Source organism: Numenius arquata, chromosome 7 (assembly GCF_964106895.1).
Source record: "Numenius arquata chromosome 7, bNumArq3.hap1.1, whole genome shotgun sequence".
Lineage (NCBI taxonomy): Eukaryota > Metazoa > Chordata > Aves > Charadriiformes > Scolopacidae > Numenius > Numenius arquata.
The window spans coordinates 44,762,583-44,782,288 of NC_133582.1; the positions used below are offsets into that span (position 1 = coordinate 44,762,583).

General features: G+C 39.2%; 1 protein-coding gene across 2 annotated transcripts in view; it reads left to right on the forward strand.

Moving 5' to 3' along the window:
• OSBPL10 (oxysterol binding protein like 10) overlaps positions 1 to 19,706 on the forward strand; it is a 109,313-nt gene that overhangs the window by 63,272 nt on the left and 26,335 nt on the right. For both annotated transcript variants that reach the window (XM_074151039.1, XM_074151040.1), the window contains 2 exons: positions 8,702 to 8,856; positions 9,403 to 9,405. In XM_074151039.1, the coding sequence (XP_074007140.1) occupies positions 8,702 to 8,856; positions 9,403 to 9,405 (158 nt within the window). The remainder of the gene's footprint in view (positions 1 to 8,701; positions 8,857 to 9,402; positions 9,406 to 19,706) is intronic.

A 19,706-nucleotide genomic window follows, 5' to 3' on the forward strand; every position in this document is an offset into this window, starting at 1 on the left:
CCCCAACTGTAAAGTACTTAATAAAATGTAATGTGTTTTTGTTTGTTCCTCCTAAGACTTCAAACTTGTTCAAGAATCCTTTCAGGAATCAAAATTCTGCAGCACTGGTTCACACCAGCATCCTTGCTGTAACTGTGAGAACCTGAATGCAAACAGTTAATTCTTCAGTGTGTACATGTGCTTATTCTTCAGTATGTAATTAAAAAAAAAAAAAAAAAAAAGGAAGGAACTAAAAGCTGCCGAAATACTTAGTCTCTTCTCCCTGACTGAAAGTCTGTGAAACCATCTTTTTTTTCCTTTTCTTTTCCCCGGGCCTCGTTATGCAACACAGTTGCCTGAAAGAACCTGGCCTACAAGTCTTGATTACTGATTTTCCTACACATTTAATCTTGTCCGGGGGTACTTGGATAGACTTAACATTTCTGCTGAGTGGATAGAGTTTCAGAGTCATCAAAGCTGCATAAACTCATACCTAATCAGAGTAACGCCTTTAAGTAGTCCTCTAGCAAACTCTAATTCTGAGAGATTATATACTTCATTTTGATTCTGTGTCGTCCAGGTGAATTTTTTTGAATTTCTTACCCAGAAGGTGCAACCAAAAGATGACCTTTGCTGTCGCCTGTTGATACTGTCAGGTGAAAACGGCTCTTCTTAGTTTAAAAGCCATATGTTCTTCTGGCAGGAAGCCTCAAACGTCTTCCCCATGAGATGTGATGGCCTTGTGCAATTTATTGCCGAATGTTTCCATCCCAGTGCTGTCTCATTAACCGCTGCATAGTGTTCCAAGATGCTCGTGGGCATTGTGGGGCAGGATCTGCAGAATTTTGTACAGAGAGACTTATTTTTGCCAATGGTTCATGGAAGCAGTCCGGTCCAGAAAAGCAGCACAGTCCTGCTCATGTGGAGTGTGAGAAATAATCAGTGGCTTAGCTTTGGTGGTTTGAACTTACCCTTGAGTTTACTTTCCTTCAGCATCAAAAGCTCTCACTATTATGCCATAAAGAGAGAGAACTACCTGAAAAGTAGTTATAGATCTACTTTCTCTGCTTTCTCTGTACCTTTGCTCTGCTTGTGTCCTTGAGGTCTTTATGGCTGATTACATGAGGATTGCTGATGACTTCTCTGTGCACAGTAGGCCTTGCAATCTTACTGCTTCTACAGGAGGGAAGTAAAGTAGATGAGAATTTTTGACTTACGGAATGCACTCATGAAGATTATCATTAAAGAGTTCGGTATTTTAAACAGATTTACAGACCATTATTGTTTTAAACAGAAAAAAAGGTCTTTTTTCTTTTGGTCTAAATGTTTTTATTGCTTTGTTTTCTGGTAATGTGAGTAGAAAGAAAGCAGCTTGGCATTCAGTTTAGTGGAATCTTATCCAGAATCTAGGATTGTGTAGGTCTTGACTTTAAATATTTTTATGGCATCCTTTGTCATGGAATAGTTTAAGGATGACATGATTTTTCTTCTTCATTTTCATGTTTCTCATGAGTTGTCAGTCTTAGACCTCAAGCCTACAAGCAGACATGAAGATGATACTGAAGTCTTCAATCTTGTCTTGAAGGGTAGTCAACACATGTTTTATTTCCACTCTAAAGATTCAAGGAAGGGTTTTTGTGATTGTCTTTTTTGTAAGTGCTTGATTTTGGAAATACATCACAGGCAAAATCCTGCCTGTGTTTCTACTCTTGAGTCAAAATAATGTCAAATTGGTTTCTAGCTGACATTATTAAGGTATGTGCATTGATCACTGGCTAAATTCTTTGTAATTTTTTTTTTCCTTCAGTGAAGAATATGTTGGAGAAGGATATTATTAGCTGAAAGTGTTGGTTACATATAGTGTGAGTTGAGGATGAGGGATTGCATCTAGACAAGCTTCTTTGGATTTGGGAATTTTGCTCTTTTTGTAGGAGGGAGAAAAATGTCAAGGATTTTACTAACAAAAGTAAAAGGATTTTTACACTACTCCACTCTGGTGAGACCTCACCTGGAGTACTGTGTCCAGCTCTGGAGCCCTCAGCACAGGAAAGACATGTACCTGTTGGAGCGGGTCCAGAGGAGGGGCACAAAAATGATCAGAGGGCTGGAGCATCTCTCCTATGAAGACAGGCTGAGACAGTTGGGGTTGTTCAGCCTGGAGAAGGGAAGGCTCTGGGGAGACTTTATTGCGGCCTTTCAGTACTTAAAGGGGGCTTATAAGAAAGATGGGGACAGACTTTTTAGGAGGGCCTGTTGCAATAGGACAAGGGGTAACAGTTTTAAACTAAGAGAGGGAAGACTACATAGAAGGAAGAATTTTTTTTTACAATGAGGGTGGTGAAACTCAGTGAAAACACTGGAACAGGTTGCCCAGAGAGGCAGTAGATGCCCTATCCCTGGAAACATTCAAGGTCAGGTTGAATGGGGCTCTGAGAAACCTGATTTAGTTGAAGCACATTGCAGGGGGTTGGACTAGATGACCTTTAAAGGTCCCTTCCAACCCAAAGTATTATTTTCTTATTGGCCAACAATGTTGCCACTTAGGTACATGTAAAGTATTTCCTAATTAGCATTAAGTGCCTTATGAGAAGCTTGAGTTCATTTAGCATGCAGATAGGAAACAGGTACCTTTTAAAATAAAAATGCAGAGAAGAAACTTTTGTCTTCACTTCAAACTTTAAAACTTGAAAGTTTTAACTTTGGTATCTCTTCTGCCTGTGTAGCCTTTGGCAGAAGAGTGTCTCTAGAGCCTATTGACTGTGATGGTTAACATCCTGCCCTCCCAAACTGTGAAGAGAGCACACTTGATTGTTTGTTTTAAAGTAGCTTCAGGCTTCAGGAGGTTATGTTGTGTTTTAAGTCTGGTTTTTTTTTTTTTATTTTAGTGTTTGGGCAGACAGAATCCTGTCTTGTAGTAGCAGGCTGCACAGATAAATCCATTCTTTTAGTCTGCATTTCACATTAGCCATTCATTTACTGAATAAAGCATCTCCCTTGTAGGAATTCCCTCGTATATTTTCCCCTTTCTCACTTGCCCACTTTTCCAAAATGTAAAATAGAATGGTTTGCTTTTTTTCCTGAGGAATGTTTTTTTAGAGAACAAAACCCAAACCCATTCTCACCATAATTTTCTGAAGTTCATTTGAATGTGCAAATGCTGCTTATTTTGGCTCCAATGGCAGCAAATGGATTAAAGATGATTCTGGAGTTGAGAGCGATGTACTTCAGCTTCGCTTTAGAAGATTCTCTGTTGCCTTCTTTTTAGAGAAAATAAATCACCAGGAAAGACAAAATCTATGTGCTTTCAGTTTGTTGACAAATGACAGCTAGGGATTCTCCTGCAGCTGAGATAGCAGGAGGAGAGAAAATTGAGCAGAGGACTCCCCTTTCTTGCTTAATACCTCATCCTCCTCTTCTTTCCCCCTAAATGCCTGTGGGCAGGGAAGGGTGAGAAAAGAAGACAGGGGAGACCGTATTCTTCGGTACTGGTGTAATTTAATAAATTTAACATGATCAGTCAGGTCTCCCTTGAATGCATCATCACTATACTTGATTCTGTCAAGAATATTCAAAACAATTTGCTGTTCTACCTAAATGCTAATACGTTATTCTGTATATGTTCTTCTTGCTTTGGAAGATAATGTTATTTTCTAGTCCCCGCAGAGCATTAGCAAATACAACGTTGTCTTTCTAATCTGCAAAGCAGCTGTGCAGCTGCTACTTGCTGTTGCTGGTTCAGCCTGCTGTAGGATTCAGCAGAGAGACAGAACTGTCGCATCCCTCCCTGGCGGGGGAAGGAATCCACATCTAATCTTGGTCTCTGCTCGAGGCCAACTGTTGCGTTGTTAAGGGGGTATTTGTTAGAGTGTAGGTGCGGTGTATTGTAAGAGTACTATCAATAGACGTTAGTTTACAGTTGTGACAGGAGAAAACATAAGGGTTTTTTTAAAGTCTATAAACTAAGGCCAGAGGGCTTAAAACTAGAAAGGTTTTTGTTACAGAATTGAGGTAGGTGTTAAGCATACTTCATGCATCAATTATCATGCAAAATGTAGTTTGAAGGCCCATCAGGTACCTAGAAAATCAGAACCAAGAAAAGAAAATTATCAATGTTGCTTAGCTGAAAAATCTCCTGTAAACCTTCTCATTGGGGAGAATTTCCCTCCCTCCTACTGTGTGCACCTGTGCAAGGGAAACACATGTCTCTTGAGGGCATTTGTGTGGGATACAGCCTATTGTGTCATCTGAAATAGACGTGGGTTTTGTGAACTATAGCATTGCTATAGGGAAAGGAGAGGAGGTTATTTCTGGATGCTGTACTTTTCTTATGTAGAAGTGTTCTCCTGTGCTTTGGTGGATTTGTCTGCTGCGTGTTCATCACAGTGGAAATCGGTGATGAACATGCAGCAACCAGTGACGAGGAGAAGCAGGAAAGAAGCTCATCTTTGGGTATTTTGTGTAAGAGCTCTGATTTTGTGTGTACACGTGCACTGAACTTCCAGAGGAATCAGGCTTGGGTTTTCAATCCCAGAACCACAGAACCAACACTGTGCAGGTAGAAGAGATCTGGCTGATTTTAATTGTTATGTATTTGGTACAGCCTTTCTAATTTTTGGATAGTTTACTGCAGAAATGAATAGTTTGTTTTAATTAGTGTCATGCTTATACATAGTCTTACAGCAAATAGTAAAGTATTTGTGTAGCTATGAATGCTTTTATTTCATTTGTGACTGCCTTTCTGGAGAATTTCTTTAGAATTATGAAATGTATCAAAGTTAGAATTGAATTTACCTTTCTGTCAGCTGTCTTTGGCTGTGACTGAAAACAGAGCAAAAAGCTGGCTTAAAAACAAAACAGTGACAGCAGTTTCTTCCTATTCTTATCCAACTGATGATTCTTATCCAAACTGATCCTGATGAAATTCACCCAGTGCAAATGTGGGCTCCTGCACCTAGGGAGGAACAACCTCATGCACTGGTACAGGTTAGGGGCTGACCTGCTGGAAAGCAGCTCTGTAGAGAGAGATTTTGGAGTCCTGGTGGACAGCAAGTTGACCATGAGCCAGCAATGTGCCCTTGTGGCCAAGAAGGCCAATGGTCTCCTGGGGTGCATTAAGAAGACTGTGGCCGGCAGGTTGAGGGAGATCATCCTCCCCCTCTGCTCTGCCCTGGTGAGGCCTCATCTGGAGTAGTGTCCAGTTCTGGGCCTCCCAGTTCAAGAAGGACAGGGAACTACTGGAAAGAGTCCAGTAGAGGGCTACTAAGATGATCAAGGGATTGGAACGTCTCTCTTATGAGGAAAGGCTGAGAGACCTGGGTCTGTTTAGCCTGGAGAAGACTGAGAGGGGATCTTATCAATGCTTATAAATATCTAAAGGGTGGGTGTCAAGAGGATGGAGTCAGGCTCTTCTCAGTGGTGCCCAGTGACAGGACAAGGGGCAACAGACACAAGCTGGAACACAGGAAATTCCATCTCAACATGAGGAAAACTTCTTTACTTTGAGGGTGACAGAGCACTGGAATAGGCTGCCCAGAGGGGTTGTGGAGTTTCCTGCTCTGGAGAGATTCAAAACCCACCTGGATGTGTTCCTGTCCAGCCCCTCTAGGTGCCCTCCCTGCTTTTGGCGGGGAGGTTGGACTAGAAGATCTCTGAAGGTTCCTTCCAACCCCTACAGTTCTGTGATTCTGTAACTCTGAAGATAAACTTTTTCTCATAATATGTTTAGCTTTTATGTCTTAAAAACTTAATTACTCTGTAATTTCTACTAGTGCAGATAAACATTTTGGATGTACAACTGATAATGTGAGTGAAGTAGGAGCCATGTTGTTGCATCCTTTCACTTTCTCTCTCTATATTGTATTCTGAGCTTAGTTGATTTTAAGATTATTTCTGATGAGTACTCTCTTCATACTTTGCTTTTGCCTGAAAAGTAGACTGCTATATTAGGTATATAGCAGCTCCCTTGGGATGATATGAGAATGCTGACATCTCAGAGTAATATTTGTAGATTAAAGATCATCAAAGGTTCCCTGATGGCACTTTGAAACTAGGCATGGAATTTTTTCACTTGTTCAGAGAGCTGACTTTTTTATTTATTTAGATTTCTGTGGCATATGACTAGTATCTTTTACTGCATATGTCTCTTCTGCAAAGTAGTCAAGTTCCAGGCAGACAGAATTTAACAAAACAATTTTTCTCATATGCAGAGGTGTTGAGGAAACAGATGTGCTTTATCCTTTGGGCCTTAACTCTTGGCATCCTGTTGGTGTTGGCTAGGTCATAATGTGCTAAGATCTGTTTAAAAATTGATTAAGCTGACAAGATTTGTTGTTTCGTGAAGGTAGCATTGCTCTTGGGACGGGTGGAAAAACATGCTTGCATAGTTCTAACAGTTTCTATTTCTGTAAGAGAGTCTTTAAAATGTGTGGAGAAAGATAAAGTAAATAGTCTTTTTATGGTGTGTTTATACTGAAGAGGAAAACTGGCATAGCATTTTTAAAAATATGCAAGTGATGGTGAAGTAAACATTCATACTTAAACATTTCCCCTCAAGCGAGGTATTTATTCAAGTCAGAGCTTTTTCTTGTGCTTATTTACAGAAATTAAATAAAAAAAAAATTAATTAAAAAATAATTGTTTACAGTGAAGGCCAAATAGATTGTGTGTGCAGAGAGAAAACCGATAGCCCAAGGAAATGATCAGATGATTTACTTTCAAAGACTGGCATAAAGAGAAGTCTGTTCAACTTAATTTTTTTTTAGTCTCTCTTTCTTATGAAAATAGCATCAATAATCTGATATCCGGCTGTTTGACAGGGAGAAACAGAAAAATAGATTGAGATTTGCTACTGCAAAGTAACGAAAAGTGAGAAGCATAGCCATGCTCCATAAAACTGTCACTATTCGAAAATGAAGGAAGTTTATTTTAACTTCTTGCCTTTTTTCCCTTTCTGAAATCTGTAGTAATTAACATAAAAAAGAGTAATTTTTAAAAAATGATTTAGACACACATGAATTCCCTCCAAGGAACCAACATTTTTATTTGAAACTTTCCAGTTTAGTTTTAATGTTCATGCCTCCTTCCTCCCATGCAGCAAGAGTCCATTTTGGATCTGCCAAAGCAATCTTCGGATTATCCTCTGAATCCGAGCTTGTTTTGAGGGATCTGGGGTTATCCTTTACTCCTGTCAGCAAATTGCTCAAGACCTGAGGAACAAGCAAGGAGATACCAACAGCGTGTGTTGATTTAACTCCATTTTTGGAATGGGGGAGATGTTAGTTTCCTGATGCGTAGTGTACAGCTGATCCAACAAAATGACTTTTTGATACTTACATTTTCTCTCACATGGTTCATATAACTTGACCAGGACTTATAACATCTACTGGCATAACTCAAAGTCATTGCAGCCCAAAAAGCTTTGCAGTACGTGGCCCGGCAGCAGAGCCACAGAGATGCTCTTCCGTTAGTAATGGGAAATTTGAGTCATTGTGTGAAATATACATTAAAAACAAAACCAAAAAAAACCCAACAACTCGATTTTTTTTCCCCTGTTGGTTACTCAGATCTTTGAAAATCATTTTATACGTAACTATTTGCTTATGCTTTCTTCAGCAAAAGATGGTGCCACAAAATCACACTAAGCAAGTGGACCTGAAGTTTTGTCATGTCATCATAACTTAGTGCCATGTTAGATGAGAGGAATGTTCTGTAATTATTTTATCTTTAGAATTTGGTAAGAGGTTAGCTATAGAATTCGTGGCCTATTTATAATAGTAAACCATTTACTCAGATCAAACCATTTACTTTAATTAGGAGGCAACCTCTGGTAACCCCTTGTGATATGGAGAGGAGAAACTGCATGTTCTTTAATGTACTTTGTGTTGATTTGGGTCATCTTAAAAAGTTGTCAGTGATGAGGAGATCCTCCCTGTGGCACTAATTGTGTTTTCACACACAAATTATGGTAATGACTGAAGAGCTGTGATTTTCTTATCCATATCTCTGCATTTTATAGCAGCATGTAATTAATAGCTGAAATTTAAGCCCTATGCTGAGGGCTACTGATTTGGATGCTGATACTAAGTTTTAGAGCATTAAAGCAGGAACAACTCTGCAGTTGCCTTAGCCGATTGTTCTTTCTGTCTTGGCATCCTTAAATACTGGCCCATCCTGGAAATCGGGTGCCCCCGGAAATAAGGGGTTTTCTGATGGCTAGTTCTGTTTGATTCATATTTAATGTGTATCTTTCTAACAGACCTCTTCTATTGGGACCCCCTCTTTACTGGGACCAGTAAAGCATTTTAGCACTTAATCTAGAAAGAGCTTTTAATAGTATAGGTAGAAATAAAATACAGCTGCTAAGCTTAAAACTTTGATTTCAGGCAGAAGAAATGGAGTGTTTACTTGCATAACTTTGTAACTATGAAAACAGTGGATAGAGAATACTTGCTTAATTACCAAGGTGTGCCAGATTGTATAATCTTTATGCGTAATTCCCTCTGGTGGTAGGAGTAACATTTAAAAATCTTCCTTCATTGACGACTTTAAAAAAACCTCAAACTTATCACAGATAAATTGGAATAAAAGATGCTAGAGTATTTTTGTTACTGAAGTAAAACTGCATGGAGAAGAGATAGCAATTCATTTATTAGTAGAAAGGTGAGATGAATGGAAGAAATCTGTCATCTGTCTCTTGTAAATTGACACTCATTTTCTGCTTCAGAAGGTATCCTGGGATGGCCTGGGCCCAAGTCGCACTCCACAGAGCAACTGAAAAATGGTGCCCTCAGCTCTTTATCATCTGCTAGTGCCAACATTACATGGGCAATAGTACCATCTGCAGCCCAGGATGGACACCCACTACAGCCGAACACAGAGGTAAGCACGCTAGGTCTCTAGGCCATTTCTGTGGTATCTGAGGCTTCACATTGGTTAGATGCAAACCATGTACGATGGTGGGTGCTTTTATTAATTACTTGGTTTACTCTTTTTTTTTTTTTATAGTATCCGCTTTGTTTGAAATTAGTTGTGAAAATGCTAAGTTTCATGCAAAAGTGCACTCAAAACTAGAAAAATACGTTGACGATATTGGTGTGTGCTTTTGCTTCTCTGAGCTACTTCGGAGAGTGGACTGTGGCGAGTGTACAGTCTCTTTTCTAGTTGTAAAATCAATTAACAGACTGTCCAGTACATGTTTCTATCTTCTGGTGACAGAAAAAGCTGGCTGTTTTTTATGCTGGTTTGAGGTAGACAGCAGGCATTAGTACCATACCATTTGCTTGCTACTTGTTCTTCCGTGTTGCTCTTTTCTCTTAGGTGTCTCTTTGAGTTGAAAAATAATATAGTTGAAAACTATATTATTTGCTGATCCCTTTTCCCATTAAGTAATTATGGGCAGAACTTGCCCACACTGTCCTGCACCAGCCTGTTGATTTCTGCTTTTGTGGCATTTACTTGGTAAAGGGCAGTTCTGAAGCATCGACTGTTTGAGGAGGCTCACAGCTGCGTATCAGGCATCTCATGCACTGAAATCTCACATCTCACCATGCCAAACTTCTCCAGCTTCTGCTGTCTGCTTCGGTTACCAGTGCTGCCCACCAGGAAAACACTTCACTCTGAGATCCCACAGATTGTAGGGCACCTGAAGCATGTGAGACCGGGAGAACTGGGAAGAAGTTTTTGAGAGAGCTGAAGAAACCCTTTTCTACTAGTGAATGCTCTTTGGCAATTGGAATGGCTTAAATTGAATTATATCACCTTTAACAAAATGTGTAATGGCTGGGGACATCAATAAAGCTCTTTGTTTTTCCAGTTCTTTTGTAGTATCTTGAATATAATTCAAAAGAAATCCAAGGATAAACCAGATTTTTTTTTTTTTTTTTTTAATGTTACATGTTACTATGGTCCTCTTCCGGATCTATCTTTAGAAAGTAATTTCAAATTCTGTTACTCCTAGTGTCCATTAATCACAATGTTTAAATTATCTGTAATTGCTTCTTATTAGGAAGTTGTGTAATTTCTTTTTCAGATAAGTGAACTGCAGTTCTTATAGTGTGTTTTTAAGACAAGAGGTTATTTAAGAATGTTGTTTTGGGAGTTACTGCTTTACTCACTGATACCCTGCAATTTGTTTAAGCAGAGGGTTTTTTTGCCTGGTAAAGCCAAATGGGATGTGGAAACACGGGCTTTACAGCAAGAACATAAAGAGCAGGAGCCGACTTAACTCATCTCAGGGTATCATTTTGCAGTTGAGTTGAGCCACTTATGACTTGTTTTAAATGACTTTTTTTTAAAAGTCCAATCTCCTCCCCTTTGTTTGCTGATGAGAGATACTGAGTTGTGCGTGTGGCTTGAGGTACTGCTTTGCAGAACTCATGATTTATTGAGAAGGGAGTACCCTTGAAGAGTTGGATATAACCAAGGGAGCATATCAGTGTTTGTAGTACAGAATCCTCGGTGCTTTGTGGGCAATCTTCCTGAAATCAGCAGTCTGAATCTGGAGGCCCTGGGGCACTAGCCCTTAAAAAAGAAGAAAAAAGGAGGGGAAAAAAAAAAAAGAAGAGAATAAATAAGATTTTTAAGTTACGAAAAGCTCAGCTGAAGATGGTGTTTTTGGCAGAAGCAGTAAATGGAAGTTTGTGGATTGGTGGAGCAACAAGAAGTGGCTGGACTCTTGCGTGTGATTTTTGTATGGTAACACAGTTTATTAAGCAGAAATTTGGTTTTGCCCCGAGAAAGTGGCCTGAATCAGGATTCATTCCTGGAAGCTGTTTCCAAACCTGTGTCTTCCCTGTATCATTCAAATGAAGCTTATTTCTCTTAATGATTTTTGTTTAAAAAAAAAAAAAAAAACAAACCCCAAACTGGGCACTGGATGATGCTCATTTCTGAAGAAGTTGGCAGTGTATTAATGGGGCTCAGCTTTCAGAACATACCTGCCAAAAGAAGTGTCTTGCTTTTACAGAAGTTATGAGAAGAGAGTGCTGGTTCCTCTGTCAATGCTGTCAAAATGAATTTCAATTTCTTCTTCGACTGGATTCTAGATTTTTATTTTAGAAAATCTGTACTTTTTATGACATAACCTCTACCTCTTAGTCAGAAGTTATACCCCAAAGGAATGGGAAAGAGCTTTTTCGCTATCACTCAGCATAATATAGTAGATGTACCGACCAAACAAATTGTGAATTGACCTGTAGTCTGAAATAGAAAAAGCCATTAAATTACTACCCTTGAGGAGCAACCGACTCAGCTGCTTATATTATAGAATGATATTTATAAGGAAAAGGTAATTTTAGGTCTGTGCATCAGCAGTGAGTTTAAAAAGAAAACAGAGATGTTTATGTTGGGCCGGGGAGGGTGTGTATGTGACTGCTGAGGAATCTTTCCCATATAGCGGGGTGCCAGTGGCAGCGGTTTCCTGGCAACATGACCAAGTGGCTGAGTGTCTTTAGTGATAGCTGTGTTAATTCTCAGCACAGCATGTAGACACTTTGCACCAGTGCATTAAGCAACGTCATTAACAAACCAATAACTTGTTCTCTGCCGTGTTTTTTATATGTTTATGAAGAAGCATGGATCTTTATAATTCTGCTCTGGAATAACAAGGCTCATCTGATGCAATTTTCTTTGAATGCTTAAGCGTTCTTGAGGGATATAGTAAGTTCTGGAGTTGAGTTTTGATGCCTTAGATAACTAATGTAAAACCTTTCTTTTTGGTCTGTTGCACTGTCAGGGTTTCAGGAATGCAAAGTTTCTCCCCTGGTGAAATAATGTAGCAGCTAAAGATTCTTCTTTTTAGAAAATGTGTTGATGTTTACTGGCTTTTTTTATTTAGGGTGTTTGTCTCTTCCAAATGCAGGGATATAATTTGAGATATTGCTTAAGCTAGTTCAGAAAATACAAGATTTTGTGGCAGAGATTGTTTTCTTGTGTATTCCTTACCTATTTTATCATGTCCTTTCCTGAAGTTGCTGTTTCATCTTCCCAGATGAGTTTTCTTTTAGGGTTGTGATACAGGACGGCAGAAAGTTAAAGCCTGTTATCTTCAAGAAAAGAAGTAACACAGTTACAGTGAAATGCCGGATCAAGCACCTTTTTCTCTTATTTTTCATAATTTTTTTTATAGTGTAAGCCTCCTTTTTTGGAGCTGTAAATTTCCTTTTTGATTTTTTTGTTTTTGTTCTGTCCATCTGAAACATCAGGTGGAAGCAGGGATAAGGGCTGAGCTGAACAGAACTATTCTCCATCTGATGTGAGTTGATGTAAAATACTTTTGTGCATCCTCTGGTGAACCACTTTGGACTTTCTGGCATTATCTGTGTTGTAATTTCAAGATGACATTTAGGGTTTTTCCCTTAAAGCTGAATAGGACAAATCTGGTATGGAACATGCCAGAGTACACTCTTCAGAGCTGTGACGTGAACTTGGTCTGTGTCCAGCCTGTGGTAAACGTGACCCTGCTTCCTTCGTTTAAGAGTTTTTAATTTTGAAATTCCTTTCAAGAAATGCTGAAATTGATTAGTTTTAAAATATTGAGTCTTATAATAAACTCAGTTGTAATAAACTTGGTGCCTAAGTACAATAAAGGTGTGAATCAATTCTATGTGTGAGCTACTGTTCCAGGTCAATTAATTGTCATTTTGGGTGTCAGAATTCCCCTTCTGAGCTGACTCAGCTGAGTAACTGGGGACCAAACGCTTCCCGTGGCATACAAATGCAAATGGGAAACAGGCAGGCTGTTCTCATGCAGGACCTGAGAGAGATGGAATCTTTTTCTATTGATATAACAGTTTAGTTAAGAATTATTAGAAAGTCATGCTGTATCTACATCTGCAATTTAGCTCTCTTCATGTGATTTTTATGCCTTAAAATGCCATACCAGCTGATTCTTTCCATCCTGTGGATCTGGTATCTGTGCAGTCCCTCTGCTTTCCTGTCCCTAACTTTCCCGTGCTTGTGAGCATGAGAAACTGTACACATGCTCTGTATTGAAGTGTCTTTTTAATAGGATTGAAGTTTTAGCTCTGTAGGATTGAGGCTTTAGCTCTGATTATCTAACTGCTAAACCAGGTTTTAATTGTGATAGTGATTGCAAGGGCAGTCAAGTCCAGGTTATTAAAGATATTTCGGTCCCCTAGATGATCTTAACCTTGATGTTTTTAACTGTAAGAAGGAACTGTGCTATTTACAGGAGATGCTGAATTTTTTAGTTCTTAATTTTAGAAGATCATGTGGTTTTGTCCGATCTCTTCAAGTGATAGTTGCTCTCAAGCTGAAGTTGTTTTCTCTCTGTAGGTTAGTATATATCCTAATATGATGATGTTTCATCCTTTACGGGTGATACAATAGCCTTTGGAGCTATTACAGAATATGTCAGAGATGCTAAGAGATAATTTTAAAAGTACTCCTGCAATTTTAGAAACTAAGCTAGATACAAGAAATTATTTCTGATTCAGTTTACCTTTTCTTTATATATCTGTGTCTCAGCAGACTTGCCCAGGACTGTGGGTTGTTTCCTAGCGCAAATTGTTCCTAGTGTTTCCAGGTTCCTTTTTGTACTTGACGTAAATCTCTGTAACTGATGTTGAGAGATCAGCTTAACCGTGAACATACAGTGCTAGCCACAAGTGCAGTAATGGAAAGAGAACATACCAGGGTGGGAAAGTAACATTTGCAGTATTACAGAGAGTCCCTTTTCACTGTTTAGTACAGACATTACAGGATTTCTAAATGGGCTCCGCTTTTTGCCTTCTGCATGATTAAGTCGGTTTTGGGCTGAAGAGCACAGTAAATGGCCTGTAATGACTTGGAGAGATAAATTAATCTTTAGGCAAAGATGGAACCAGTTAATCCATTCACTAGCAGACCATCTGAAAAATGAAATCTGAGATAATCAATTGAAGGTATATTTAAGGATAATCAAGGGAAGGTATATTTAAGGATTAAATGTACAATTACACTAAAAGTAGAATTAATGACCCTAAGCCTGCTACAGCAGGACGGACGATGACTAAGATCATCTAGCTAATTTTGATTTTATTTTTTGCTAGCTTTTTGGAATAGTTACTCTGTCAACAAACAACCTCTAGTAAAACTGTTTATGCAAATAATTAATAAAAATTTAACTCGAGCCAAAGCTATTGCATTTTGTTGAGTCACTCCCACCTCCGAAATGCATGTATACCAGCTGCTATCAATATCATATGTTTGAGAGTAATAGTCTGGTTAAAGTAAAAATATGAAGCTTTAATACAAAATTTGCATCTAATTTGAATAAACGTGAGGCTCTGATTCATGTGCCATTCTGTAATTTATAGTGAAATTAAGTGAAAAATAATCATTGGAATGTAAAGAACTTGGATTCCCTTGCAGTAAGGCTTAAAAATTGAGTTAAAATGGATCAGTTGCTTACTCTGTTCATTATAAAACCTGTGCCCTCTGCAAAATGAACTCTGAAGTAAATGTTAATTTTATTTCAGGATTGTGTTCTAATTGATTTGTTGTGTGTCAATTGATTTACTTTGTGCTGTCAGTTTTATTTCTTAGTATGTTTATATACGTGGGATTGGCAATACTGATCATTAGTAAGTTTACCCATCTCATTAAAACTGTCAATAATTTAGCTGGACTATAGTAGTTGGGCTGAACTCTTCTACAACAAGTATTTGCCTCGGGTTGGTATTGCTTTATCTTGCTTGGTGAAGCATCATCCAAACTGGCTTCAGCTCTTCCATCTGGTCTTGCTAGGAGAAAACAGGGTATTCTGCTTGTGGTGATGAATTCTAGTGATTCTTTATGTGAAAAGCCGGGAATGTGGAAACAGCTGGGATCAAAGTATTTAATTATAAAACTTTGTGTCAGAGGAGGAGTTGGAAGGAGAAGATGGAGGAGGTAGGACTCTTCCACATTATAGTGTAGAGATTGCACAGTCGTCATCACAGTCTGAGATGGACCAAGTGATTCATCAGGCTGAGAACAAATCTTAGAAGCGTTACATGTAGAGAGTCCTCCTGGCCTCAGAAAGTTAGCTGTATAAAAGATTACAATCTTCTAGGCTCAATTTGTTTCACGTATACATTGAATGTTCTCCTGGTATGATTTGTAATGATTTATTTTTCTTTTGAAAGACTTGAGCCTGTCTTTTTTTTTTTTTTCTTATTTTTTATTTTCAGAGTGTGTGTGGCAGCAATGAGAATGTGTATAGAGGATGGGACAAGAAATTGCAAGAAGAGTCCGGATGGTTTAATAAGCGTGTTGCCTTGAGAAAAGATTGTTAATACTGTTTGTATTAACAAGTGTTTACGATTTCTTTCTTCTGATAAATATGCTGGCATGTGATATTGCATGCAAGAAATAGCACTGTGAGAACTGGATTTACATATAGATTAGTACTGCAAGACCAGATGATTGTAAAGGTTAAATTTGCAGTTGTCCATTTTTTTGTGCCCTGTGCTTATGTGAATGGTATATTATTGACTAACATGGTAGCATTTTTCTGGCATAAATTTGCTTAGCTAGCATACAAAGCGACATAAAAGAGAATTACAGCTGGCTGAGTGACTTTAGTTCTGTTACTTCCTAACTTTTCAGTTACTAGGCTTTGCAAGCAGAATCATTATGGAATTACAGAGTACTCCAGTTTGGAAGGGACCTTCGGAGGTCCTGCAACTCAACACTCTGCTCGGGTCAGCTTGCTCAGGGCCATGTCCAGTCGAGTCCTGGAGAGGAGGTCCCATAGCATCTCTGCACAGACTCTTGCAGTTTCTCCAGGGATTTTATTAATGGGAGCAAAGGTTTGTTTATGATGCCTTTCCTTACCCGTGTGCTGTACGTGGTGGTTGACTAAAATAGCCTGCCAGGTCCTTTACCAAAAAATGTTTGCCTTTCCCTTCTTATGGGAGTATGAGGCAAGTTGCTCCTGGTTCTTCAGATTTTGTTTTGGGGTTTTTTTTGTGTGTTTTCTTTTTTTTTAATCTTTCAGAATCTCATTCTAGAGAGGATCCCTTTTAATATAGGGGGGTGTATGAAGAGTATGGCCATCTGCCATACTTTTCTCAATGTTAGTCTCCCATACCAAAGTGCAGCTCAGTGAAGTCTTTTGTCTTTAGCTCCCCAAAAGTTATAAATGTGACTTTTTGACGCCTCACAATCTCTGAAGTCCTGCCTGGCCAGTGATGGGAATCTGTCCTGCCACACTGTGTGGTTTCTTAGCTTGTAAATTCTGAGTAGCTTATTTTGGATAGCGTCAGATGCTGTATTTACAGCCATCTTCTAAAAAATTTGATTCTCAAAACAAAACTGAGTATCTTTCAGAAAATTGTTCTTCACTAGTATCTGTATTGCATTAGGAATAGGTTTTGTTAAAATTGTTTATGATGTGATGCAGTATTTCTTGTGGTTTTAGGTTAGCATAAAATTTACTGTTGTGATTTATGCTAGCCTTCAAGGTTTTTTGCTTCAATTTAGGGCAAGTCCATGGGGCTTTTCTCTTTGCTCATTTCTTTTTTGTAGTGTCATGTTGCTGTTTGTTTCTGATGATACCAGTGATGAAAAATATTTATTCGCAGTTCTTACTGAATTTATGCAATACTGCAAAGTCCTCTTGTGTTTTAGGATTCAGATTAAACAATGCTGTACTTCAGTAGTCCTCATTTCATGAAAGATGCTCACAAGATGTGTGGACTGGTGCTGGTACTTAATCTTTTCCTGTGGAGTCTGTGCTTGGGAATTAGCTGCTTTTCAGCTGGTTTTCAGGACTGACTACCTTAGGTTTATGAAAATAGAAATTTGCATCTTGAAGAAGATATGAACATGTAGTGAAAAAGTTGTCCAACAAATGTTATTTAGCACCTAACAGGGTTACAGTGCTGTAGGTAACCCAGATGAGTATCTCTGTTTAAAAGGATGTTAGGTCACTGATTGTTTTTTTTATTCTTAAACATAATCACTTTCATGGATGTATGCAAGTTAGCGCAGATATGTTGATTCTGATATGGTGACAAGCCCTTCAAGAAGCTAACAGCTCATTATATATTACTACTTTTGGAGTATTCTTACTATATCTGCTTTACAAAGACAATTCTAACTTTGGTATTGAGACTGAAAATCTTATGGGGCCAATTTGTCACATTAGTGTAAATGTGCTAAAGTTCTCTGACCTTAGAGAGTTATATTTAATCTTACACCTACAGAAAACCTGTTTGCAAGCTCTCAAGCTACACAAGTGAAAGTGTAAATGATGCTTGCAAACCTGTATCATTAACGAAGGGAATCTGAAAATCAAAATGAGGTCTTTGACTCTTATGTGCACTAGTGGAACTAATTGTAATTAGACGACTCTACAGAAAATATGGCAATCTTTGCGTAGTCTGAAAATACTAATTCTGCTTAATGTTGCTTCTGAAAAAACCCTGCAAGTAATTTATTCCATCTTTCTCTCAATGCAGAAATGTTTCATACAATGTTATTTTTTTAGTATCTTTTGCAACTTTTTGAATGTAAAAGGACTTAAGGACTACTTCCCTTGGAATATTATTAAATGATGTCTTTTTATACAGATGTTTTAAGTTCCTAATATTTATCCTCTTGCTCCTGACTACAGTCCTTTTTGTACTACATAAAAACTTTTTCATGCCTTAATGAAAATTCTTAGAATATTGTGGTGTAATTATATAAAGAATTGCCTTATGAGTCCTGTAGAAGTCGTCAGTGTGTCCCTGTCAGGACACACATGGTCTCTGCTTATTACTATGATGGAGAAAAAGTTGAGTTATGCAATGCCTTCTTTGCCTCAATCTTTGCTGGTGACATCAGCCTTCAGGAATCCCAGGCCTCTGACATCAGAGGGAAAGGCTGGAGGAAGACTTACCCTTGGTGGAGGAGGAACAGTTTAAGCGGCACTTAAGCTGTGCATGGGGCCTCATGGGATGCACCTATGAGCATGGAGGGAGTTGGCCAATGTCATTGCAAGGCCACCATCTATTGTCTTTAAAGGGTCATGGTGTTTGGGAGAATTCATGAAGACTGGAAGAAAGCAAATCTCAGTCCTGTCTTTGAGAAGGTCAAGAAGGAATGTCTGGGGATGTTCTGGTAACATCTGGGGAGCTGCAGTTTGTTCAGCCTCTCCTCAATTCCTGGAAAGGTGGTGGAGCAACTAATCCTGGAAAGCATCTACAAACATATGAAGAACAAGAAGGTGATCAGGAGTAATCAGCATGGGTTTACGAAGAGGAAATCGTGCTTAACCAGCATGATAGCCCTCTACAATGACATGACTAGCTTGGTGCACATGCAGAGAGTAGTGGATGTTGTTTGCTTTGACCTTGGTAAGGTTTTTGACCCTATCTTCAGTAACATTCTCATAGACAAGCTGACAGAGTATGGATTAAATAAGTGAGCAGTGAGGTGAATTAAAAACTGTCTGAATGGCCAGGCCCAGAGGGTTGTGATCAGCGGTACAAGGTCCACTTGGAAGCATACGCTAGTGGTATAGCCCAGGGGTCAATACTGGGGCTGGTACTGTTCAACGTCTTCATTCATGACCTGGATGATGGGGCAGAGTGCACCCTCAGCAAGTTTGTAGATGATAAAAAAACCTGGGAGAAGTGGCTGATGAGTCAAAGGGTAGTGCAGGCTGGAGAGAGAGGAATCTCATCAAGTTCAACACAGGGAAATGCGAAGTTCTGCATCTGGGGATATCTGAGAGTAAGCCCCTGCACCAGTACAGGCTGGAGGCCAGCTGGCTGGAAAGCAACTTTTGCAGAGAACACCTTGGGGTCATGGTGGACAACAAGCTGACCATGAGCCAGCAATGTGCTCTTGTGGCAAAGGTGGCCAACAGCATCCTGGGCTGCTTTAGGAAGAGTGTTGCTGGTGGGTCAGGATCCTTCCCCTCTCCTTGGCAGAGGTGAGGCCACATCTGTGGTGCTGTGTGCAGTTCTGGGCTCCCCAGTACAAGAAAGACGTGGGCTTACTGGAGTGAGTCCAGCACGGATCCACAGAGATGATGAAATTTCTGGAGCATCCTTCACATGAGGAGAGGTGTGGAGAGCTGGGACTGTTCATCCTGGAGAAGAGAAGGCTCGGAGGGGTCTTATCAATGTGTATAAATACCTGATGGGAGGCAGTGAAAGACAGGGTGATGGAGTCTTCTCAATAGTGCCCAGTGACAGGACAAGAGGCAATGGGCACGTGAAAGTCAATCTGGACATCAGAAGATGCTTTTTCACTGTGAAGATAATCAAACAGTGGCAGGGGTTGTCCAGAGAGGTTGTGGAGTCTCCATCCTTGGAGATACTAAAAATTTAGATGGACATGGTCCTTGACAACTGTTTCTAGGTGTCCCTGCCTGAGCACAGCATGGGGGAAGAAGTCCATTCCAACTGAAATGATACTGGGATTCTGTATATTCCTTTCTCTCCCCTGCAACAAATAAACAAGATGAGACCCATGTCATGCCTGACAGTACTGTTGCATGGTACGTGTTGTGAAGTATGTTGGAAAATCACGCTATGGGCCTTATAACTGAACTAATTATGTAAAAATTAATTTCTAGCACAGCAGTCAATTTGCAAAATTGACTTGTGGAAGATATTTTGGAAGAACAGAGGCAGGTTTGCCCTTTGACAGAAATGTAGCTTTTAACTCTTGTGATTCTATCCTAGACTTGTCAAAGTGTCTTTTTCCTGAAGACTTCTTTTAAAATGCAGAATGTTTTCTTCAGAAACAGT